The sequence below is a fragment of the Bos indicus genome, chromosome 19 (assembly GCF_029378745.1).
Source record: "Bos indicus isolate NIAB-ARS_2022 breed Sahiwal x Tharparkar chromosome 19, NIAB-ARS_B.indTharparkar_mat_pri_1.0, whole genome shotgun sequence".
Taxonomy (NCBI): Eukaryota; Metazoa; Chordata; class Mammalia; order Artiodactyla; family Bovidae; genus Bos; species Bos indicus.
In genome coordinates this window covers 51,482,573-51,507,298 of record NC_091778.1, presented here as the reverse complement: position 1 = coordinate 51,507,298, position 24,726 = coordinate 51,482,573, and the positions used below count along the sequence as shown (strand labels likewise).

Here is a 24,726-nt window from a genome sequence, read left to right as displayed (position 1 = left end):
GCGTGTCTCAGGAAGAATTTCACTGACCCCACCTGCTTGCATTTTTCCAGACAAAGAAAAGCACCGTCACCCTTAACTTGTGATATATCTGTTCTCTGTGGCAAGCAGTAGAGTCACCTTCACCCAGATGTATCCTTCATCATCTGTGCATCATGCCAAGTCATTTCAGTCGTGTCCGACTCCGCGACCCTATGGCCTGTAGTCATGGGATTCTCCAGGCAAGAATACTGGGGTGGGTTGCCATGCCCTCCTCCAGGGCATCTTCCTAACCCAGAGATCGAACCCGGGTCTCTTACAGTTCCTGCACTGGTAGGCGGGTTCTTTACCACTAGAGCACCAGGAAAGCCCACCTGTACTCCTGGCCAGAAGCCCCACAAACTGGCCTCCCCCATCTCTTGGGACAGATTCTCTCACTCCATCATAGCTCTTTCACTGTGTGGTTTTCTTTTAGTCAACTGCATCCCCCCAGGACACTCCCCCAATGCCACCCTGTTCAGAGGCTCACTCAGCCTTGAGTAGGGGTCAGAAGGTTCAAGGGTCTTCCCACCCTCCTGGCCTGAGAAGATTGGCCCTCAGCGCCAGGACACTCCAGGAGCACAGATGCCCCTCCTGTCCTCCCCCTCCTCACCCCAAGCCTGGGGCAGTGCTTTCTTCCTCTGCATCCTCATTTGAACTCTGACCTCCCCTCCTGGCAGAGCGTCCTGACCCAGGGCTAGAATATACAGGCCAGAGGCCACCAGGTCTGAGAGTGACTGAGGGTCAAAGTTTAAAATTGGGTGTTTTCCCACAAGGGGCCCGAGGAGGACTGTGAGCAGGTAGGGCAGGTGCCCAGGGGACAGGTCCAGAGCCTGGGCCTCAGCTGGTCAGCACACACCTGAGGGTTCAGGTCCCCACCTTCCGGAATGTGCCAGAGTCAGCCTGAGGGGGAGGTCCACAGGCTGAGAACAGAGCCCAGCCAGCTACTCAGGCTTCATGGGAACCCCAGGGGACTGTCGACACTGAGGCTGGGCCCCCTGGGGTGGGGGTGAGGGAGGGAGAGAGCGTGCAGTTCCTTTCTTTGAGGGGTCGGTAAACAAGGGTGTTTTGTTCTGACGAGGTCCCTGCTCTTCCAGCGGGGTGAAGGCCAGCCATTCCAAACACAGTGGGGTCTCCGTGAAGGCTGCTCAGCAGCCATGGGTGTCCCTGGGGCAGAGGAACATATGTTTACAGAGCCAGCCCCCCAGCCCCTCCCCACTTTGGAGGTAGCTGCTGCTGTTTTATTTGCTGAGTTGAGTCCAACTGTTTTACGATGTCATGGACAGTAGACCATCAGGCTCCTCCATCCCTGAGATTTCCCAGGCAGAATCCTGGAGTATGTTGCCATTCCCTTCTCCAGGGGTCTTCCCCACCCAGGGACCAAACTTGCCTCTCTTGCTGGGTAGACAGATTCTTTATCTCTGAGTCACCTGGGAAGCTTTTGGAGGCAAACTGCTAAATAAAGGAGGGGAGTAAGGTTTTTGGAGAGCACTGAGTCCCACCTGCTTCATAAAATATGCACACTAGTCACAAAACCCGGTTTGTTGCCATTTGGCACAAAATCTCAGGACTTGACTGGTGGCATGAGAATGGAGGCCCCACACTCCTTCACTCCATCATTTTCGCGCATGGAGTATCGGCCACCCAGTTGCCATTTTGCTGTTGGATTTTCACTGGCTCAGCTGATAAAGGGTTCAAAAAAGCATTCAGAGGCTAAAAGAATGTGGAGATTGTTTGCTACTAAAGGAGTAGATGGGATTCCCTGATGGCTCAGATGGTAAAGAATGTGCCTGCAATGTAGGAGACTCAGTTTCCCTCCCTGGGTCAGGAAGAATCCCTGGAAGAGGGAATGGCAACCCACTCCAGTATTCTTGCCTGGAGAACTCCGTGGGCAGTAAAGCCTGGCAGGCTACAGTCCATGGGGTCACTAAGAGTTGTACATGACTGAGCGACTCACACACACAGAGGAACACGTGGACCTGGAACCAATGACATGGCCTTGGGCCTGGAATACTCATCCCTCCTGCACGTCTCTGGCTTGCACTCTGCTGGGGGGAGGGGAGGTGGGTGGGGAAGGCACTTGTCGGGAGCGGGAGGTCATCCTGTCTCAGAAGCCAGACTAGGGACTAGACAAGGGCCTTGACAGAATGGCCAGCCTGCGGAGCAGCACAGCCTCCTGCCTCTGTGTGCCCGTGAGGGCTATCCTGCCAGAAAGCTGAGACGACTGGGAGGCAGGTGAGGAGACCTGTCAGGGTGGGGTGCTGGTGAGTTCCTCCCTCACTGTTTACAACTGGTCCATGTTTCCTTGTAGAGCCGAGCCTCAGCAGCATCTGCACAGAAGAGCTGAATCAGCCGGACAGCCTCTCCCTGCTTCCCCCAGGCTCACCATGCTGCCCTGAACTGTGCCCACTGTTCTGGGAAACAGTTCTCGTCTGACAGGCTGTCTGTGTCCTCATGCCTAAAATCAGAAGAAGCTGGAAATGTGGGCACCTGCTCGAGGATGCAGGTGCTGGGTGTTCAGGCTGTGAGCCCAGACAGGGACCAGGCTCACTGGAGGAGGCCCCTACCACCCAGGCAGGCCTTCTCAGGATCAGATCAGTCACTCAGTCGTGTCTGACTCTTTGTGACCCCATGGACTGCAGTGTGCTAGGCTTCCCTGTCCATCACCAAATCCCAGAGCTTGCTCAAACTCATTTCCATGGAGTCGGTGATGCCATCCAACCATCTCATCCTCTGCTGTCTCTTTCTCCTCCTGACTTCAATCTTTCCCAGAAAAGAACTGACTCTTAGCATCAAGGGGCAAAAGTGTTGGAGCTTCAGTTTCAGCATCAGTCCTTCCAATGAATATTCAGGACTGATTTCCTTTAGGATGGACTGGTTGGATGTCCTTGCAGTTCAAGGGACTCTCAAGAGTCTTCTCCAACATCACAGTTCAAAAGCATCAATTCTTTGGTGCTCAGCTTTCTTTATGATCCAACTCTCACATCCATACATGACTGCTAGAAAAACCATAGCTTTGACTAGATGGACCTTTGTTGGCAAAGTAATGTCTCTGCTTTTTCATATGCTGTCTAGGTTGGTCATAGGTTTTCTTTCAAGGAGCAAATGTCTTTTAATTTCACGGCTGCAGTCACCATCTACAGTGATTGTAAAGCCCAAGAAATAAAGTCTGTCACTGTTTCCAATGTTTCCCCATCGATTTGCCATGAGTGATGGGACCAGTGACTGCAGCCTGGAAATTAAAAGATGTTTACTCCTTGGAAGAAAAGTTATGACTAAGCTAGACAGCATATGAAAAAGCAGAGACACTACTTTGCCAACAAAGTCAAGGTTATGGTTTTTCCAGTAGTCATGTATAGATGGGAGGGTTGGATCATAAAGAAAGCGGAGCGCCAAGGAATTAATGCTTTTGAACTCTGGTGTTGAAGAAGACTCTTGAGAGTCCCTTGGATTGCAAGGAGATCCAACTAGACCATACTAAAGGAAATCAGTCCTGAATATTCATTGGAAGGACTAATGTTGAAGCTGAAAGTCCAATACTTTGGCCACCTGATGTGAAGAGCTGACTCATTTGAAAGACCCTGAACCTGGGAAAAATTGAAGACGGGAGGAGAAGGGGATGACAGAGGATGAGATGGTTGGATGGCATCACCAACTCAAATGACACGAGTTTGAGTTAACTCTGGGAGTTGGTGAATGACAGGAAGTCCTGGAATGCTGCTGTCCATGGGGTCGCAAAGAGCCAGACACGACTGAGCAACTGAACTGAACTGGACTGATGGGACCAGATGCCATGACCTTAGTCTTTTGAATAGCGTGTTTAAGCCAGCTTTTTCACTCTCTTCTTTCATTTTCATCAAGAGGCTCTTTAGTTCCCATTCACTTTCTGCCATAAGGGTGGTGTCATCTGCATAGCTGAGATTATTGATGTTAATCCTGCTGCTGCTGCTAAGTCACTTCAGTCATGTCTGACTCTGTGTGACCCCATAGACGGCAGCCCACCAGGCTCCCCCGCCCCTGGGATTCTCCAGGCAAGAACACAGGAGTGGGTTGCCATTTCCTTCTCCAATGCATGAAAGTGAAAAGTGAAAGTGAAGTCGCTCAGTTGTGTTCGACTCTTAGTGACCCCATGGACTGCAGCCTACCAGGCTCTTCCATCCGTGGGATTTTCCAGGCAAGAGTACTAGAGTGGGGTGCCATTGCCTTCTCTGATATTAATCCTAGCAATGTTGATTCTGGCTTGTGCTTCAACCAGCCCAGGATTTTGCACAATGTACTCTGAATATAAGTTAAATATGCAGGATGACAATATACAGCCTTGACGTACTCCTTTCCCAATAAGGAACCAGTCCATTGTTTCATGTCTGGCTCTAACTGGACAGGCCTCGGGGGCAGCTGCTGTCGGGTGGAGGGGGCGTGGAATATGATTCTTAACTGGGCCCCAAGTTGGCAGGTCTGAGTCAGCACGCCTGGGGGGCCTGGTCTGAGGGTCTGGTCACGGTGAGGGAGACTCGTGTGTGGGTGATCCCCCGTGCACATATGCACCTGATCTGGTCTCCCTTGGCTGCCCACGCCCTCTGTTGGAAGAGTGGCCTCCTGGTGACGGTCTGCAGTGGGGGATCTGTGGATACAGGGGACTCCACCCATACCCTGGGAGCCTGTTCAGGGGGCCGGTGCCACATGGTCATTCAGGGGTCCAGGCAGACAGAGGCCCCTCCAGCTGGTGACACTGTCGTCGTCAGCATCGCACTTGGGCCTGCCCTGGCTGCGTGTGTCGCTGTCATGTTGCAGGGCAGGTCACGGAGGATAGGGAGCACCCGGGTCACTTTTGCCCCATGTCTCTTCCAACCCAGATCTACACCGTTTTCTCAAAACAGACTTCGACACACTTGCATGTATCATTTTCTTTTTTGTCTTATGTTCAATCTTTACTTAGACAGCATTGAGACTCTGCAGAGCGACTTGACCTTGGAGTTCAGTGTGGCTGGAGCCCCTCATGCCACAGGAGGTTGCCCCAAAGCACCCAGTGCTGTCCTGCTGGGCTCACCGTGCACTTCAGTTAGCTCACCTGCCCCATGACGGTGGCCACTGCCCTCGGGCTCGACTTGACCCACAGCCGGGCGCTCTCACAAACACGGGCTCACGTATGCTCACGTGGTGCATGCCATGGAGCCACGGGGCTGGGAGCGATCTCTGCTGCTGGAGTCAGACAATGAATAAAGCTCCAAGACAGGTTTGGGGTTAAAATTGTCAAAATTTTAGAATTAAGCACTGTTGCAGAAGAGAGGGCAGCCCACCGCTCATAAACACACAGGAGACCACATCAGATCTCAGGACAGTGCTGGTGTGATCAACCTGTCTCCTGCCTGTGCATCCCTGGAGCACCTGGTCACATGTGGCTTTGTTCCGCAGGTCTGGACAGCTGCCATGCTGTGTGCTGCTCACCAGCAGCTGCTGCTCCTGGACTGCACTGGGGGAGGTGTCCAGGAGCCATGCCCCATGCTGGCCCACTCCTCACAAACCTGGTGGCCACAGATTTGTTTCAGGTAGGTCCAACCCCACTCCACAGGCAGGCATGGTGGCCAGCCCTCCCAGGGGCAAAACCTTCCCCTGTGGCTGGAGCCAAGAGGAGAGGGGCCTCAGCTTCAAGGGCTGATCAGTGGCCAGAGCTCTCTCTATCACCCTGCAGGACACACAGTCAGGGCAGATCACAGCACAGAACTGGGGAATCAAGGCCTGAGACGCCCAGAGGACTCACGTTTTTTTTGCATTAGAGCTAAAGCCTTCTGACTTTCTGATTCGTGTTTCCTTTGAGGGGCTTCAGGTTAACCTGTCTTCATGGTGGAAAAGTGGGATTTGGGTTTCTATTTCAGTTCTGAGTCCCAGTGGTTGGAGGGATGGAAGATACTGGAGCCTCAGGACACACAAAAGGAAACCAGAGCTGGAGGAACGGGCCCCCACCTGTTGGCCAGGGAAAAGGGGTCGTCAGGGCTGAGGTCTCTCCGTGAGGTCTCCTGCAATTCCTCGTGCTGGCTGCTGCCACCGTCCTGCCCTGGCCATCACCCCACAACCTTTCTTCATCTCGCTCTCCTCCTCCAACTCACCCACCTGACATCTGATGCACTTTCCCTGCCAGGTTTTATTTTGGGACACTCCTTTGACCAGTTTCCTTAGGGGAGCCTGGAAAGCACACCTGTCCCCCTGGGCGAGGGCATGATGAACCTGTAAGTTGCTGAGCCACCCGGCAGAGGGCGCCAATGGCACAGGTGTGGAAGGGTTTCCAGAGACAGGGAGGCCTTAGGATGAGGTTCTAAAAAAATGCACCGTGATCCACCATACATTGGGATCAGGATACATTGGAAAGTCAAGATCACAGGGAAGAAATGTGGAGCTTGGCAATCTATTGCGAAAGCAGCAAGTTCCTCCTCCTCCTTCAAACGCAAGTGACCAGAATCAGGGCAGCAACCAGCCCGGCCCCTTTGTTTCATTTCCACCCTGTCTCTCCCGTTTCCTCCAGCAGTGGCTTGGAAGCCAAGCCTGGGGGGTGTGGGGGCAGCAATGGCTTTAATTAGTGAGTGATTCTATTACCTCCTGCACCGCATTCCTGGCCCTCTCGGTGTTGGTTTCCTAACACCTGGGCAATGTGCTTCCTTGTCTCATTGCCCGCAGCTTAGATTGGAGACCACGTACATGGTTTAATAGCTTCTTTCTTAGCGCTTTTCCTAATTATAAGACTGTTGCAAAAGGGGAAACATCTTCTAAGACCCACAAATCCTGTTTTCCCCAAGCCATTGATATATATAACTTTTAAACTTCGATTCCTGAGAGAATGGCATTTAAATTGACAGAGAATTCCTGCGTCGTCTGGGTCTGAGTGTGTGAGTACATTTTAGCCCAAATGTCCTGAGAGTCCAACATCCACAGTCTTGCTTTCCAAAAAGAGGCAGAATGTGCAGCTTTAAGCAAGGGCCGTGCGTGGGGTGGCTGGCACAAGTCATGTTTCCTCCTCCCCAGGCAGGCCCCATCCCTCCACAGGGAAGCGTGTCACTCTGCCCCATTACTCGATCTGTTCGAAAGGCTTGGGTGTAAAGAGATTGTGTTTTAGGGTGTGACCTCCACCCACCAGGCCAGTTACCCAGCCCTCTCCCGAGTCATCACTACGGTGCCCTCCTTTCTACTGTGGCAAAGACGAGCCGGGGTACTGAAGACTGTGCTTCTAGAAGCTGGAGTGTTCCGAGGACTTGCTCCTACAATTTCTCTTTCTGCAGAATCAGGAAAGAATGAAAAGGAATTGCCACCTAATCCCAAGAAGCAAAGTCCACCATAAGAGCACACACCAGCCACTGCCTCTGCTGAGGGGTTTGAGAAAGCACCTTTAAGAATCTCCAGCATCAGGATTATGGCACATACACCTTCTTAGCCCCTTCATGGATCCCAGCCCTGTCATGGTGAAGGGGCTTGTGTAACTCAGTGAAGCTGTGAGTCATGCCACCTGGGGCCACCCAAGAGAGAGAGGACATAGTGAAGGGTTCTGACAAAATTGGTCCACTGGAGGAGGAAGTGGAAACTCCTCCCAGTATTCTTGCCATGAGAACCCCATGAACAGTATGCAAAGGCAAAAAGTATGATACCCGATGAGCGCCCCACCGCACCCCAGGCCCAGATCAGGTGTCCAATATGATACTGGGCAAGAGCAGGATGAGCAGAGGACAATTACTAATAGCTCCAGAAAGAATGAAGAGACTGGGCCAAAGCAGAAACGATGCTCAGTCGTGGAGGTATCTGGTGGTGACTGGAAAGTTAGGGCAGAGAGTGTCTTTTTCAGGGCAAGATGCCCAGGGTGTGAACCAGTCAACACCAGACCCTGAACAGGCTGCAGAGGTTTCTCCACATGAGAGTGACCTTTGGCTGAGGATTCAGGGCCTTGGATTCTGACACGGCACCTTCTGTTTCTCCAGTTCTCAGGGGGCCTGACCCAGGCTGGAGTCCAGCTGAGAGGCCACACCCAGCTGTGGGGTCCCTGAGCCCCACCAGTCTGGCATGAACTCGGCTGTTTTGAAGTTTCTTGGCACTGGCCTAGCAGTGTCTCAGGGTTGGATGCCCTGTGGTAAGCACACACATGTCATATGTGGCCTAGCAAAGGATGAACCCCAGACAAGCATGACTGTTCCTGGAGTCTTAGTACAAAGATGAGCTCCAGGACCCAATTTGGAAACCATCCCCTGCCGCAGTATCACTTTTTCCAGCATCATAGGGAGTGTTCATGGGCACCTATGCTGCCAGGACAGTCTGTTGAGATTGCAGAGAATCTCAATTGTCACAGAAAGAGGTAAAACAGTCCTCAAGGATGGTGCCGCATCACATCTGTCTGGGTGACAGATCTCAGAGCCACCCCTCCCCCTCACCATTTTGCTGAAAGTTTTACTTTTGTTTTTGATTCGAAGGATTCATTAATAAAAGAAACCACTTCTCACAAAATAAACAATTTCAATATTTACTAGAAGATCATTTGGCTTAATTTTAATATACAGGCATTAAAAGAAGAGAAATAGAAACAATAGAGAAAAGTAACAGCACATACATCACCACATGGGGCCAACCAACATCCAGACTTAAACACAGCTGGAAGGTCCCTCGATAAAAGCCTTATGGAGTCCCAGTTGGGAAAAGGTCCGAATCTCGCAGGTGAGACATCAAATTGCAGTTTTGGAGGCTCCCGCTTGGAATCCCAGGGTGCAGCTGACACCATCATCCGTGGGTGTGCAACAATGCGGCTCTGGTTTTCCTTCACCTTTTACATTGTTGTTTGTTGCACCTTGTGAGTCAGGAGATTTTCCAGACCCCAGGGAGTTGGCCAGAACTCCAGGGGCTCAAGAAAATCCAAGCCCCGTTCCCTTTCTTATCCAAAGTGCCCCTTGACTTGCTGGTAACAATTTGTGTGTTTGCCAGCAGGCACATAGTCCAGGCAAGATCAGAAGTCAGTCAGAGGCCTTGTCTCCAGCCGCTGAAACCTGAACAAGCCTTCCTCCATTGTAATTTTACTAACACCACCCCCCGCCCCTTTGCTGTCGAACCCAGCACAGAGACATAGCACCCACACACCTGCACCCCACTCACAGGCTTCTGCATGGCCTGGGGTTTCCATCTGCAGGGGAAGGCTGGATGGGTCGCCCCTTTGCCCTTCTTGATGCTTCTCTGTGTCTCTGCTTCACCCAGACTGTGGACATAGGCTACAGACTGGCTGAGAATGTTACAGTTGTGTGTTTTCTTATTTCCACAGAAGTTCATGTTCATTTTAGAAGCCTTGGAAAACACAGATAAGCAGAAAATCCTTCCCAAAAGTGGCCTTAGCCAACATCTGGTTCTCAGTCCTCTAAGTGTGTGGTTCCTGCCTTTGGGGTCCAGCCCTCTGCATCTCAAGGTCCTGTGGTTATTAATCAGGTCTTCTATTGACTTGCAGTCACTAGACCTGGCCGAGGCACGAGGGATCCAGGAACCATGGTACCTGCTCCAAGGGCCCTGGGAACACACCTAACACCGGGGGCACATGCATGCACGGTTAGACACTGCACACCCACACTCACAGACATGACACACCTGCACACTCACAGCAGGTCTGTGGGGCTACTGATGCAGCAGAGCTGGCCTGGGGATGGCTTCCACGTGTTCCCAACCCACCAGACAGGGCTCTGCCGGGAGAGAACAATGGACGCTGAGGATGCAGCATCCTGATTCCACAGATCAGAAAACAGAGGCCAGACAGATCAGAGTCGGGAGTTCTCAGCGTTTCCAAGGACAGGCTCTTAGGTTTGGTTCTGATGAGAGCCAGGCCAGCACTGGGCTGGGGCTCCTTTCTGGAGGCTGCGGTTTGGGGTGGGGACACACCAGTCCATGCAGCCTCTAGTCACCACCAGGGGATGCCATTGGCAAACAGTAAGTCAGCACCAGAGTCCCAGGCCTGGGAGCGGATGCTGCTGCCCCAGGGCTGCTCCTCCGTGTCGTTAGGATCCCCAGGAACTTGAGGGGCCTGCCACAGGCCAGTGGGGCCGGCCAAGGGTTCCTGGAAGCCCTCAGTTTCCATAATCCTCCCACCACCCAAAGATTTATGGGTGTGATTCAGTCTTGTGTCTACGTGCTGGTTTTGTCTAGTCGTGGGTCTTTAAACAAAAGTGCAACGCACAGCAGGAACAGGGGCACCTGTGAAGAGGGTCCTTGTCATATCTATGCTGCTGCTTCCAGGCGAGGTCCTCATTCAGCCAGTGGTGGGCATATTCTTCCCACATGGAGCTGGGAGCTGAGTCATTAGGTAAAGTAGGAGGCGTGGCTATGCCTCAGTGGGGCAGTTTGTGTATCTGTCAATGTCCCCTCATGGCACACTCCCCTGATATCCCCTCAGAGAATCCTCTCACAGTTCCCCTCAAGTTCCCCACATGGCTGTTCCTCTTGATATTCTCCTCATGGCATCTCCTCAGGTTGTTCCCTCCTGGCTTCCCTGGATGATGTTTCTTTCCTCTCGTGGTCTCCTCCTTACTATCCCCCCGTGGCGTCCCTGATCCTGTTCCCCTCATAGTGTACCCAACGGTTTCCCCATGGCGGCTCCTCATGATGTTCCCTTCACGGCTGCCCTCATGGTGTCCTCTCATGACATCCCCTCATGATGTTTCCCTCATGGTGTCTCCTTGTGGCATCCTCTCATGATTATCCCTTCGTAGTGACTCCTCTTTGGGTCCCCTCGTGATTCCCTTCAGGATGTCCCCTCATGGCATCCCGCAGCGTGTCCAGCAGCGGGGTCCGTGGCAGCAACGAGAGCTGCCCACATACATCCTGCGGTTTCTCGAGTGCAGGCCCGTCTACAGCCTGTGGGCAGGACCGTCACGGAGCGCAGCTGAATGAGTGTGACCTGTGCCTGTGTCGAATGTCTGAACCTCCCAGCTCATTCCGTACAAGTTTGGGTTTTCTCTGACTTCAAAACAAATAAACTGAAATAAACCTTAGAAATGGATTTTAACGGAAAACACGTGTTATTCATCAAGCGCCTCAGCCATTCACTCAGATGACAGCCAGTGACGAGCCCGGTCTCCATGAGGGCAGGCCGCCAGTCACTGAGGCCGCATTGCTATGGTTTGCCCAGAATGTTTAATCCTCAGCCTTTTCTATTAGCTTCCTGGAATGTGTGTTTTGAAGGAGATGCTCTTTTTACAGGTGGTGAGAGAAAAAAAGAAAGTCTACCAGAAGCACCCAGGTTTACGTCTTTGGTGTTTGGTGTATTTAAGCGAAGGTCTGTGGCTAATGGATTCCATATCCGCGGGACCACCTCTCTGTTTCTCAGGTGGGGCCAGAGTGGGAGGTTTCACCAGATCAGCATCCCTCAGGCCTTTGGGATCAGAGACTTTCCTTAACCCATGCACCCCAGAATCATGAATCCTAAGTCCACTCGGTGGCCTGGTAGGCAGGGGCAGGGAGCTGGGCCCAGGTCACAGGGCTCAGGCCCTCTCTGTGCCTCACGGGAACCAGGGGAACCCCAGCCTGGCTCACAGGGCAGCATCCTTTCTGCAGGTGGTGGCAGGGGGACCCGCGGAGACCTGAAAGCCAGGGTGGAAGGTGTGCCTCCCCCCACCTGCGCACTGGGGAGGCAGCGGGCGCGAGTCAGCGGGAATCTGAGCAGAGCTGTGCTGCTGCCTTCCCTCCCTGGGAACCTTCCAGCAGGGGAGCCTGTGGCCCCAACTCCAGAGGCACCCCGACTTCCACATGTCTCTAGGCAGCAGGGCGGGGAGCACTGACAGGGCCACGCCCATGGCACACTGGGCTGCTGGCAGAGGTCACGGCCTGACTCTTGCTGGAAGTGACAAGACTGAGCTTTCTGCCAGTGGTGGGAGCAGGGAGCCATCGATGGCAAACAACTCTCAGTGACAGTGCTGACAGGCGCCCAGCCCCTTCCACCCCCTCACTTGCCACCCCCCACCCAGCCTGCAGTGACCCTGCCTGCCTGAGGCACCTGTGAGACAAGGGGCGTGACCCCACAGCCTCTCTCTTCCTACATGGGGAGATGGGCACGCTCAGCATGAACTGCGAGGGCAGGTGGTCCGAAACCAGAACTCTTTGCAAGAATAGGTGGCTTCCAGCCATGATGGGGAGATGGACATTTTCCTATATCTGGTTTCAGCTGCTAGCTGCCCACATAAACTTTATGAAAGAAAGTAAACAATATTGCTACATTCCATGGAATTAAATACAGTAAGCCCAGTTGGTCTGTGTGGCCCTGGGATGTGGCTGGGAACCCCAAACACTGGAGGAGTATCAGCCAGATGCAAAGGCATTTTCAAGGTACACTCTGTGGCTTCCCTGGAGGCTCAGATGGTAAAGAATCCACCCTCAATGCAGGAGACCCAGATTCGATCCCTGGGTCGGGAAGTTCCCCTGGAAATTGGAAAAGGGAATGGCTACCCACTCCAGTATTCTTGCCTGGAGAATCCCATGAACAGAAGAGCCTGGCAGGTTACAGTCCATAAGGTTGCAGAGTCAGATAGGACTGAGCACACACACACACCTTTGCATCCATCTTTCCTACACAGGGTGACCCTAGGTTTCGTAACCATCACTAATCTAGAAGCTAAAGATTCCTAGCCATCCTGGACAACTGTGACTCATGAAGTAGGGGTGCTAGGATTGATTTGTCCCTGAGAGGGACAGGACAAGGAGAACCAACAAAGATTTTCTGCGGAAGAGCTCTGAACAACACCTCATTGCAAACTCTATGACTTTATTTAGTTTAAAATGACACACAAAGAGACAGAAACTAAGTAGCCAAACCACATAAAATAGCCAATCTTTGAAACAAGGTCTCTCACACTGCAGAGTCCTCAGTGCTGATAACCAGGTCCTGTGGAGCCCAGAGCCCACTGAGTAAAGACAAGCACATATCCCTGTGGTCCTGACTCCACCACCATGTTCCCGGGAGTGAGTTACACTTCAGACATCCCTCCCCAGGGTAGGGCTGTTACCCAAATCGATTCCCTGTTCCCTTCTTCACACATTGCACAGCATCCATTCACCCAGCACATCCCGAATAGCTCAGGTTCCTAACTCCATGACATCTGACAGAGAACTTCCCTCCCAGTTATAGGTATTTGTGTCCCTTTCTCCTGATGCTGCAGTAGGCCCCATTTCTCAGTCTCTGGACCACTCACCATTGTTCCTCTCCAGGCCCAAGACCTCATTCATTGTTAATGGCTACCCTGGCTGTTGTGGAGAGGTCAGTTCCTTCCCAGCCTCTGGTGTCCTAGGGAAGCCAGAACAATGGTGACCACATGGACCTCAGTCCCTCAGTTCTGGGACCCTGGGTTGAGGGGCTGGGAATGTGGCAGCTCTCCCAGGGCCGAGGCTCCCACAGCAGCCAGGTTCTCCCCAGGCTCTCTGAGCCCACTGGTGCCGGCATCCCCTCCTTGGGTGGAAGACTGTGGCCTAGAGGCTGAGTCCCCCTCCGCTGCCTCTCTCTTGGCCCAGGGTGAAAAAGAGAGGATGGTGAGTCCCCTCTTAAGCAGGACCAAGTCCGCAGGCACCAGATCTACATTCTGCTCCAGAGAAGGGGATTCCAGAATGCTTAGCTTCCAGTGGTGCAGGTCTTGCATCTGGGGTGCATCTTGGAGTCTCACCACCCACCACTCATCAGGCTCCAGCAGCAGTTTCCAACACTGGCCTGGGGTCCTCCAGGCCCTTCTTGGCTTCATCTTCTGGACGTAGATGACATCACAGCAGCCCACCAGGGAGAGGACCTGCAGGTCCAGTAACCAGGCCTTAGTCTCAGCAGGGTCCATGTTCTGGGTGGTGCCCAGCTCCAGTACCATGGGCTCCCCCAGGGGCAGGTCCACTTTGAAAAAACCCCGCCATGGAGGAAGGGGGCTTGGCCAGTGGGAGCAGGTAGGGAGTCCCTCAAGTCGCCAGGGAAGGCCCTGGGTCCAGTCAGCATCTTCAGCACCCAGGCCCAGAGGTACCGCATCCTGAGGCTGCAGCTCGGTGGGCACAGTATGATTGTGCAAGCCCACATCTTCTGACTCCACAGGGCCTGATGCCAGGGTGCCTGACCCCCAGCCCACAGCCCCGCCCTGTGCAGGCTGCCCTTGGCCCTGCCCCCAGCTTGGCCCCATCCCCGAGGATGACCCCTGCTCAGACCATGCCTCAGAATCGTCCATCAGCTCAGAGTCCCAATCTTCATCTTCCCAGTCTTCTGACTCCAGCATCCGTTTAAAGTCCAGAAAGGCAACCTTGAAGCAAGCGAAGCAGAGCCTTAGCTGGCTGCCATGTTGAAGCTGATACATCCAGGACACGTAGAGGTAGGACAGGCCCTCCGCCACATACCGCTTGCTGACTGGAGGGCACATGGCCAAGCTGCCTGCCTCCTGAGAGAGAGACAGCAGGAGCGGGGTTGGCTGTGATCTTAGGGGGTCTGGCCCACAGGTGGGGGCCCAGTAAGGTGTAAGGGGCAGGGAGGAGGGGCAAGAGAACAGGGAGGAGAAAGATGAGGATCACCAGGAGAAGAATTTGGGGTGGCGGTGGATGAACTGAGTCAAAATAGAGGTTGGAAGGGAAGAAACTCTGGAATTAACTTCAGCTGATGCAAGCGTTCTGTTCTCTGGGAGCTGCAAAGAAAAGCAGTGAGGTTAGGGCAGGCAGGTGGGAGCAGGTGCCCTGCAGGAGGAGCAGGGCACAGCGGGGCCTTGGGCTCAGACCCAGCCCTTTTACCCTGTCTCTGCTCACTTTAGCTGACCTGGGGCCTGTGAACCACACAGCCTCCTCTCACCCCTCCAACTCCCCATCCCCACCCCATCTCAGGGATCCTGATACCCCATCAGCCTCACCTGGGGGAAACTAAGGGGACCTGACAGAACCTGACTTACCCTGAGACAACCTGAGAGAATCTGTCAGAACCTGAGGGAACTTATCAGAATCTAACCAAATGGTTAACCTGACTGAACCAGATGGAGCGTAACAGAACCACCTGCACCTGAGCAGGCCCGTCTGGCCTGAGGCCACACTGGAACCTGGGGCTTTTCAGCCTCCAAGCCCCACACTCTGCCAACCTGTAGGCCCCAGACACACTTCTTACTCCAAAGGGCTCTCACCCTCCCTGGTGCCCTGTGGGTAACCCTGAGGGGAAAGGAGGGACCAGAGCCAGCCTGAGCATTTAAAGGGCCATTCCCCATGGTGCTCTGGGCTCATTTGCCTATTTCCCATGAGCCTCAGCCCACCAGGAAATGAAACTGCTGAGTCATCCTCCCTCCCCACCCCCATCCCAGAAGAGTCTGCGCAGCCTCCAGGGAGGGCAGTCTTATCCCCCTAACCCTGTCCCCAAGGTGATTGTGTCTGTCATATTCTCTCCTAGAGGGGTGAGAAGACTCTCCCCATCACTCTTTCAATCCACAGGTTTCTGAAATTGTGTGGGTGAGCATCTCCCTTATGGTCATTGCCCCATTCTGGGTCCTGGGCGACCTGCTTGGTCAAGGGCCCTGTCCTTCAGTGGTCGAAATGGATTCCTCCTTTGTTTATCTCTTGGTTAGATTTTTTTTTTTTTAATGAATATCAGAAACTGATTGCCAATTATTTACGATTTAAGCACTGAGAAATGGAATATTTTCTGGCATATCAATAAACAAGGATTGCAGCCCTCCGATATGAGCCAGTGAACCCTAAGGGAACTCAGGAAGGAGAAGAAGAGCTGCCATCTAGACTGTAGCCAGCTCCCTGCCAGTGAGCCCTGAGGAAAGAAAGCTCAGGGTGTGAAAACAGAGAAAACTGGCCCCACAGAGCTGAGGTGCATATCAAAGGAGTGATTTCAGGGACCCCGGACAGACGGACAGACGTTTGCATCTTCCCATATACAGAAACAGGCTAAATTCCTTAATTTGGGTTATCTGGTTTTCTTTAATTTACAAAAAAAACTTTTGATATCCAGGCTACCTGTCCTTTGTTGCAAAACTTCTACAAAACCTGCTCCCCCACCTCTGCCTCCTTGGAACAAACAGTTCTCTCACGCTTGTTTCAGATGCTACCTCCTGGGCTTAAGTCCTAAAAATTTCTGCTGAATAAAACATAACTTTCAACCTTTAGGTTGCATTGAATCAACAGCACATTTCTGTCTCTTTAGCTCTTCTCAGAGCTTAAACACTTTTAAAATAAAGTGTTCTTTAAACAAACACTTCTTTTGAAAATACATTTTAACCACATTTTACACTTTTGTGGTTCACTGTTTCATTTTGTTCAAAGTCTTTAGTTATGGTGAAATGTGTTCATCTGTTTTCAAGAAAATATTTTCTTGGTCTTTGTAAAGAACATCTTCAGTTCTCCAAGACGACAATGTTGGTTTATTGTATCTTCACATTAACGCTTTCACATTTTTAATTTTTATTTGTTTCTTAATTTTTAACTTAATTTAAATGTAAGTAAGTTGTTTTTGTAAAAAAAAAAAAAAATTATAATACAAGAGAATACATACAGGTATCCCCCGCTTTGCAAAAGTTCTCTGGATTCGACTTCTTTTTTATGAAAAGTGAAAGTGAAAATCGCTCTGTCCTGTGTCCAACTCTTTGCGACCCCATGGACTATACAGTCCATGGAATTCTCCAGGCTAGAATACTGGAGTGGGTAGCCTTTCCCTTCTCCAGGGGATCTTCCCAACCCAGGGATCAAACCCAGGTCTCCCACATTGTAGCCAGATTCTTTACCAGCTGAGCCACAAAGTCCTACGGGTTAATATCCATTTCTGAAGTCCCAGGATGTTTCAGCTTATGAAAGATTTCATAGGTAGGCTTTGCTTGAATAATGGGGGAAATCTGAGAATGGCTTTTAAAATAATTTGCTAAATTAATCACATCATCTAGCCCTTCCTTCCAAACTTCCAACTGGTACATCCAGCTGCATCTGCATCATCTCCTCAGGGAATCTGATGGGTGTCCCCAAGTGAACGAGTTTTCATCTAGACTCCTGGTCAAAACATCTGGGTCTGCCGGAAGACCCACCCACCTCTGGAATTAGATGACAATAAAATTCCTTGGATCAGTTGTTTCCCAATTTTGCTGCATGTTAAAATTGTCTTGGGACCTTGAAAAATCCCACATCATAGCATGTGGCAGACACCCTGAGGTGACCCCCTAGGGCAGTCATGACTTCCTCCTGATTGGAGGGGAAAATGTGAGTTACTTCTAAGCAAGGAAGTGGCAAGGTAATGGATGTCATCCACTTGATTACATTATTTTATAAATACATACATACTGCATATATTAAATATGACACATTATTTTCTATACATATGTATACTATCAGATATTTATATCTTTATACATATACACATCACCTACATGTACACATACACATGTGTACACATACACAGACTCTCGCTTTGTCTCCCATGTACTTAAGGAAAGCTCCATGCTGTGAACTGTAGCTGGAGGCTGGAGGTCTGGGGCCCCTGACTCTTATCGGCTGGGCAGGGACTATGAGGGATAGGTGGCTGCTTCAGGTGGTTTGGAAGAGCTGCGGACTTGGAGGCTAGGAACATTCTGTGACCTATAAGGACACCCCCTCTAAGCCTGGGACACTAATGAATAGCAACAACCCTCAGGGTGAGTTTTCACTTGTCTGCTGAGCCCACTGAGCCATCACCTCCCCAGCACTAGTCTGTGCTCTCTACACACCTTTATCTTTTCCTCCTTGTCAGCCAACCAGCGGAGAAGGCAATGGCAACCCACTCCAGTGTTCTTGCTTGGAGAATCCCAGGGACAGGGGAGCCTGGTGGGCTGCCATCTATGGGGTCTCACAGAGTCGGACACGACGGAAGCAACGTAACAGCAGCAGCAGCAGCCACCCAGAGTAGATGACTAACTTTGACTCGGGTCTCTGACATAGGGAAGAAACTCAGAACACAAAACTCAATCATCAGGGGAATCATTCTCCTATCCCCTTCTCAATGCCCATAGTTGTCAGGCTTCAACGCCACCTGGGACATCTTTATGGCAGAGTCTGTGCCCCCAACCCCTTACCTGATCCCAGCTGCCCTTTCCAGCAGATGGACGGTCCTGAAGCCTGGGGGGCTATGCCCCCACAGCAAGGAGGCCAAGGGCGGGCATCTGAACCCTGGCCTGTTGGAACTTCCTCTCGAGCGCCCAGGCCCCTTCTGCCATCTGATGCTGGGGCTCACAACAGAGGGCTCTACCCTCAACCACGAGTTCTCATGGACTCCAGCATTCAAGGTGACAGCCTTGGCTCCTGGACCCTGGGTCTGAGCGGGGATGGCTACCTACCTGGCTTCCTGGCTGTGTGTGTATGTCACATAGGGGAGAGCAAAGGCACTTAGACACCCAGTGGGGGCAGCCCCCACCATCTTCCCATTCCCCTTCCCCTCCCGGCAACTCTAGATCAGAATAGAGGATTAGAGGACAGTCATCTCTCTTCCTGTACATCTGGTCATTGGTTTTTCACTGATCTATTTGCACATCTGTTCAACAGGCACTAACAAGCCCTGGCCCATGCCAGGTGCTCACCCCCGCAGGATGCCCAACAAAGGGTCAGCACGGTGCCAGGACAACAGGAACAAGGCTCTGCAGCAGCTTCACACCCTGGGGGCTGGCACGGCTTCCGAAGCAGTTCCCAAGCTGGGAGGGAGGGCAACTGGTTCTCAGTGTCATGGAGACGTGGGCACAAGCTTCCCAACATCTGCACACCCTTCAGAATGCTCGAGAGAGTCCACGGGAGGAATGATCTAGAATTTAGGACACCCTGGGGAGCCTCAAACCCAGGGATTCTCCTCTCAGGTCTCTTCAGAAACCAAAGGCAGTGGCTGAGGGTAAAGACAATTATGAACACGAGAGAGACGGAAGGAAATGATCCGGCACTACAGAAAGACTACAACTCGTTTCCACAAGATGTCAGCAAAGATACTGATGTTTACAGGAATAAGTTTAAGACTGCAAAACGGGATGTCCATTTTGGAATGATGTGAGGAGTGATAACCAGGAAACAAGATCAGTATCCATCGGTAGGAATGCTTGTGATATGGCCACACCACGGAACATGACATCCACAGACAACAAGTTTCAAAGAAGATATGCTGTGAAGTGATCAGCATCTGTTCAGTGAAAAGAAAAGATAGGTTGTAAGTTATGTACATAGTATTGTTTTGATTTTTTAAAGAAAAAATTCTGTGGCTACCTGTGCAAGTGTCAGATGTGATGTGTGCAAGTGGATTCTTGCCTATTTACACATGTAAGTGTCACAAGTCTGGGAGACTCTGTGCCGTGTACACCCATGTTGGGTATCACATGTCTTTAAGCATGTTCAGTTCAGTTCAGTCACTCAGTCGTGTCCGACTCTCTGAGACCCCATGGATTGCAGCACACCAGGCCTCCCTGTCCATCTCCAACTCCCAGAGCTTACTCAGACTCATGTCCATTGAGTCGGTGATGCCATCTAACTATCTCATCCTCTGTCGTTCCCTTCTCCTCCTGCCTTCAATCTTTCTCAGCATCAGGGTCTTTTCAAATGAGTCAGTTCTTTGCATCAGGTGGCCAAAGTATCGGAGTTCAGCTTCAGCATCAGTCCTTCCAATGAATATTCAGGACTGATTTCCTTTAGGATGGACTGGTTGGATCTCCATGCAGTCCAAGGGACTCTCAAGAGTCTTCTCCAACACCACAGTTCAAAAGCATCAATTCTTCAGCACTCAGCTTTCTTTATAGTCTAACTCTCACATCCATACATGACTACTGGAAAAACCATAGACTTGACTACACAAAGTAATGTCTCTGCTTTTTAATATGCCGTCTAGGTTGGTCATAACTTCTTCCAAGGAGTAAGCGTCTTTTAATTTCATGGCTGCAGTCACCATCTGCAGTGATTTTGGAGCTCCAAGAAATAGTCTCTCACTGTTTCCTCTTTTTCCCCATCTATTTGCCATGAAGTGCTGGGACCAGATGCCATGATCTTAGCTTTCTGAATGTTGAGCTTTAAGCCAACTTTTTCACTCTCCTTTTTCACTTTCATCAAGAGGCTCTTTAGTTCTTCCCTTTCTGCCATAAGGGTGGTGTCATCTGCATATCTGAGGTTACTGATATTTCTCCCGGCAATCTTGATTCCAGCCTGTGCTTCCTCCAGCCCAGTGTTTCTTATGAAGTACTCTGCATACAAGTTAAATAAGCAAGGTAACAATATACAGCCTTGATGTACTCCTTTCCCAATTTGGAACCAGTCTGTTGTTCCATGTCCAGTTCTAACTGCTTCCTGATCTGCATACAGATTTCTCAAGAGGCAGGTCAGATGGTACGGTATTCCCATCTTTTTCAGAATTTTCCACAGTTTTTTGTGGTCCACACAGTCAAAGGCTTTGGCATAGTCAATAAAGCAGAAGTAGATGTTTTTCTGGAACTCTCTTGTTTTTTTGATGATCCAACAGATGTTGCAATTTGATCTCTGGTTCCTCTGCCTTTTCTAAATCTTGCTTGAACATCTGGAAGTTCACAGTTTACATACTGTTGAAGCCTGGCTTGGAGAATTTTGAGCATTACTTTACTAGCATGTGAGATGAGTGCAATTGTGTGGTAGTTTGAGCATTCTTTGGCATTGCCTTTCTTTGGGATTGGAATGAAAACCGATCTTTTCCAGTCCTGTGGCCACTGCTGAGTTTTCCAAATTTTCTGGCATATTGATTGCAGCACTTTCACAGCATCATATTTTAGGATTTGAAATAGCTCAACTGGAATTCTGTCACCTCCATTAGCTTTGTTCATAGTGATGCTTCCTAAGGCCCACTTGACTTCACATTCCAGGATGTCTGGCTCTAGGTGAGTGATCACACCATTGTGATTATCTGGGTCATGAAGATATATGCATTCAAATGGGCATATCTTTCCTTTTCTCCTTTGCCTTTCACTTCTCTTCTGTTCACAGCTATTTGTAAGGCCTCCTCAGACAACCATTTTGCCTTTTTGCATTTCTTTTCTTTGGGGGTGGTCTTGATCCCTGCCTCCTGTACAATGTCACAGACCTCCAGCCATAGTTCTTCAGGCACTCTATCAGATCAGATCTAATCCCTTGAGCACGTAAAGAATGGAAACACCAATATCAGCGTGATTACCTCTGGGTGTGGTATTGTGAGTTATTGAATTTTCTTCATTGATTTCCATATTCTCCTAATTTTCTAGAATAAGTATGTGCTATGACTGTACCTCTGGAAGCCACTGAAAGCCCTTGGAAGTGCTTCAAGGGCGGTGGTAATGTTTAGACCAGCCCCTTCTGGTTGGAGTCCTGAGCATGGCTCTTTTCACTGCCTGCCTCTCCCAGGCACCCTCCAGTGCCTGCCTGTCAGGCTGCCGTGGACTGTGAACCCTCACACTTCCAGACTCCATTGAGGGATTGGCACTCGGTGAATGGGCAAGACAGTAGGGTGAGCACGGTCCCCAAAAGGCCATGACATGGGTGGGTTCTCCTTCCCAGGGGCCTTCCAGTGCCCAGAGCCCTTGGAGGGATGACTCTAGAGCCTCTGGAACCATCCTTAGGTTCTTTCATGTCAACTCTTGTGTCTGAAGTTCCACAGTAGCCACAGCCACCACATCCATTCAGACTCTGTGCGGCTGTCCACACACCCATCAGCTATGCTGCTGACACGGCAGCCTCCAGGCATCGGAGGCTCCAGTAGTTGTGGTCACCATAAGAAGAGCCAGATTCAGGGTGAACATGCCCCCAGCAAGTGATCATCACGTCCTCCCCATGTTCCCACAAGCAGTGATCATCAGCCCAGCCCAGCCCTGGTCACGCACTGCTGGGAGGCACGTATCTCCTTGACGCTGTCCTTGAAGCAGCTGTCTCCACTTCTGGGAGAGATTTGAAAATGGGGCATCTCGATGTCCCCTACTCCAGAGCCCCTCAGAACCATCCAAAGAGAAACACGTTCATCCTGTGAGTTTGCAGCGGCTACCAAATCATCACCACTCAGCAGCTTGAAGCCACACAATTTCTTCTCTTGAGTCTGTAGGTCTGGCATCTGCAATGGACCCAGGGCTGGCTCTTTCTGGAGGCTCCCAGGGAGAACCCCTCCCTCCCTGTTCCAGCTTCCAGAGGAGCCACATCCCTTGACTTGCAGCCCCTTCCTCTGTCTCCAGGTCAGCAGTCTGGCATCGTCTCCTGTGATCTCTGCTTCCATCCTCTCACCTTCACTCTCTGACTCTGCCTTCTGTCCCCATCTTGTAAGGATGGTGACGCCATTGGTCCCAGGTTATCCCCCCATACCATCTCAAGGCTCCTAACTCAATCAAACCTGCAAAGCCTCCACTGTGTGTAGTGACATAGTCATAGGTCCCGGGATTAGTGGACATCTTCGGGGACATTGTCCAGCCAACTGCTGACCCATCCTATGCTCTCACTAATTCCTGTCCAGCTCTGAAACTCTGGAAAGATCTTATCTCTCAGGATGCATGGGAAGTGCCCTGACTTTCAGGAGCTGACTTATTCCACAGGACCAAACTGGACACTCACACGTGTCAGAAGTGGGGGCTCAAGGCCACCCTCTGCTCCAAGTTCTGGGACAACTTGTCACAAGCGTCTTCCCAAGGGGCTGAGAAACCTAGGCTCTCGGAGCACACACCTCCTTTTCCTTTTGCTTTGGACCTTCTCATGCCCCACACTCAACAGAACAATCTTGTTGTTCAGTCACTAAGTCATGTCTTACTCTTTGAGACCCCATGGACTGTATCACGCCAGGCTTCCCTGTCTCTCACTATCTCTCGGAGTTTGCCCTGAAGATAGAAAAATCTGAAACAATGATAAAAATCTCCCTTCAGTGTCAGATATGAAGAGGGTTCTACTGCCCAGAAGTTCCCAAAATGACATCTCTGCACAAACCATCCATGTTTCTAGAGGACATCCTGACAACCCTTGAGAAGAGAAGTAATTCATTCAATTATAGTCAGTTGGGGCCACAAGACCCAAAAGGTGCATTTGCTGTGGGAATTAAACAGATTCCCTGCCTCTGCCTGGCCAGAGGTGCAAGTTGAGTCTCAAGTCTCCAACGCTCATTCCCCTCCTGCACACATCCTCTTCCTAGTTGGGATCTTGGGATCGTAACATCAACTCCTGTGGTGGCCCCACTGTGTCTGAGGCGCCCCTTTCCTGGAAACTCTGCAGCCCAAGTTCCTGCTATAAGACATGACCTATTAGCATCACATAACAAAATCATTTACCTCATTCTGGTAAACCCTGGTGGCTCAGATGGTAAAGAATCTCCCTGCAGTGGAGGAGACTCAGGTTCGATCCCTGGGTGGGGAAGATACCCTGGAGAAGGGAACAGCTCCCCACTCCAGAATTCTTGCCTGGAAAATTTCATGGACAGAACCTGGTGGGCTACAGTCCATGGGGTCACAAAGAGTTGGACACGACGAAAGGACCCACACTTGCACTTTTCCCAGCCCCATATCTGAGTCTGGCAGCTTTGTATGGGGGGCTGGGCATGTCTCACCACACATGAAGATCCAGCTGCAGTGACATAGTGCGACTGGATTCTAGAGCCCATTGGGACCCCTCCCGCTGGGACTGACAGCCCACCTGCCCACCCGTGGGACAGTACATGCTGAGGGCCTGTCCTGGGCGGGGGGACTCAAGGGTTAAAAAAAAAGGACAGGTCATATGGGTAGTTCCAAGTTTAGTTTTTAAAGGAACCTCCATACTATTCTCCACAGTGACTTATCAGTTTACACTCCCACCAACAGTGCGAGAGGGTTCCCTTTTCTCCACACCCCCTCCAGCATTTATTATTCGTAGATTTTTTGATGATGGCCATTCTGACCAGTGTGAGATGATACCTCATTGCAGTTTTGATTTGCTACTGATGAACATATTTCTAAGGGAGGAATACAGACACACACATAGAGAGTGGACATGCGGACACAGGGAGGGGAGGGAGGGGTGGGATGAACTGGGAGATTAGGGTTGACATCTACACACTACCATGTATAGAATAGACAGCTAGGGGAGCCTGCTATAAAGCACAGAAGCTCGGCTCAGTGCTCTGCGGTGACCTAGATGGGAGGGCTAGGGAGAGGGGGAGGGGAGTCCAGAAGGGAGGGGAAGTATGTATGCATATAACTGATTCACTTCATTGTACTGCAGAAACTAACACAATATTATAAAGTAACTATATTCCAATTAAAAAAAAATTTTTTTAATGAAAACAAAAGGGCTATTTCTTGCTCTGCATGCTCCATTTTAATGAGGTATGCGTGTGCTCAGTTTCTTCAGTCATGTCCGACTCTTTGTGACCCTGTGGACTGCAGCCCGCCAGGCTCCGCTGTCCATGGGATTCCCCAGGCAAGAATACTGGAGTGGGTTGCCATTCCCTCCTGCAAGGGATCTTGCAGACCCAGGGATCGAACCCAGGTCTCTTTTGTCCCTGCATTGGCAGGCGTGTTCTTTACCACCAGTGCCACCTGTGAAGCTCTTTGGTGGGGAGGGGCTGACAATTGTCTCCTCAGCAGAGAAACACCTTAATTTCAGATGGTAAAAGTCCAGGTCGATGTTGAGAGTGTGACCACACACGGGGCGTGTCTCTGCAGTGTGTAGCAGGGGAAGAGGCGAAATGCATAAGGAGGCACAATCTGCATTATATTATCCCCCAGGAAGTCCCTGAAGCTTGTGCTGCCTGGAGGCTGGAAAAGGCACAAGGCCTGCTTGAGG

The 24,726-nt window shown here is 51.1% G+C and overlaps 1 protein-coding gene across 1 annotated transcript; it reads right to left on the bottom strand.

The window, feature by feature from the left end:
- Positions 1 to 12,758: 12,758 nt before the first annotated feature.
- LOC139177768 (testis-expressed protein 19.2-like) lies at positions 12,759 to 15,135 on the bottom strand. Its single transcript, XM_070774429.1, has 2 exons — positions 14,910 to 15,135; positions 12,759 to 14,651 (listed from the first exon to the last, which is right to left on the bottom strand). The coding sequence occupies exon 2, from the start codon at positions 14,391 to 14,393 to the stop codon at positions 13,338 to 13,340; it is 1,056 nt and encodes a 351-aa protein (XP_070630530.1). The 5' UTR covers positions 14,394 to 14,651; positions 14,910 to 15,135; the 3' UTR covers positions 12,759 to 13,337.
- Between the last annotated feature and the right edge of the window lie 9,591 nt (positions 15,136 to 24,726).

Coding starts and splice junctions, on each gene's coding strand:
- LOC139177768 (XM_070774429.1), bottom strand. CDS start 14,393: ATGTGCCCTCCAGTCAGCAAGCGGTATGTGGCGGAGGGCCTGTCCTAC.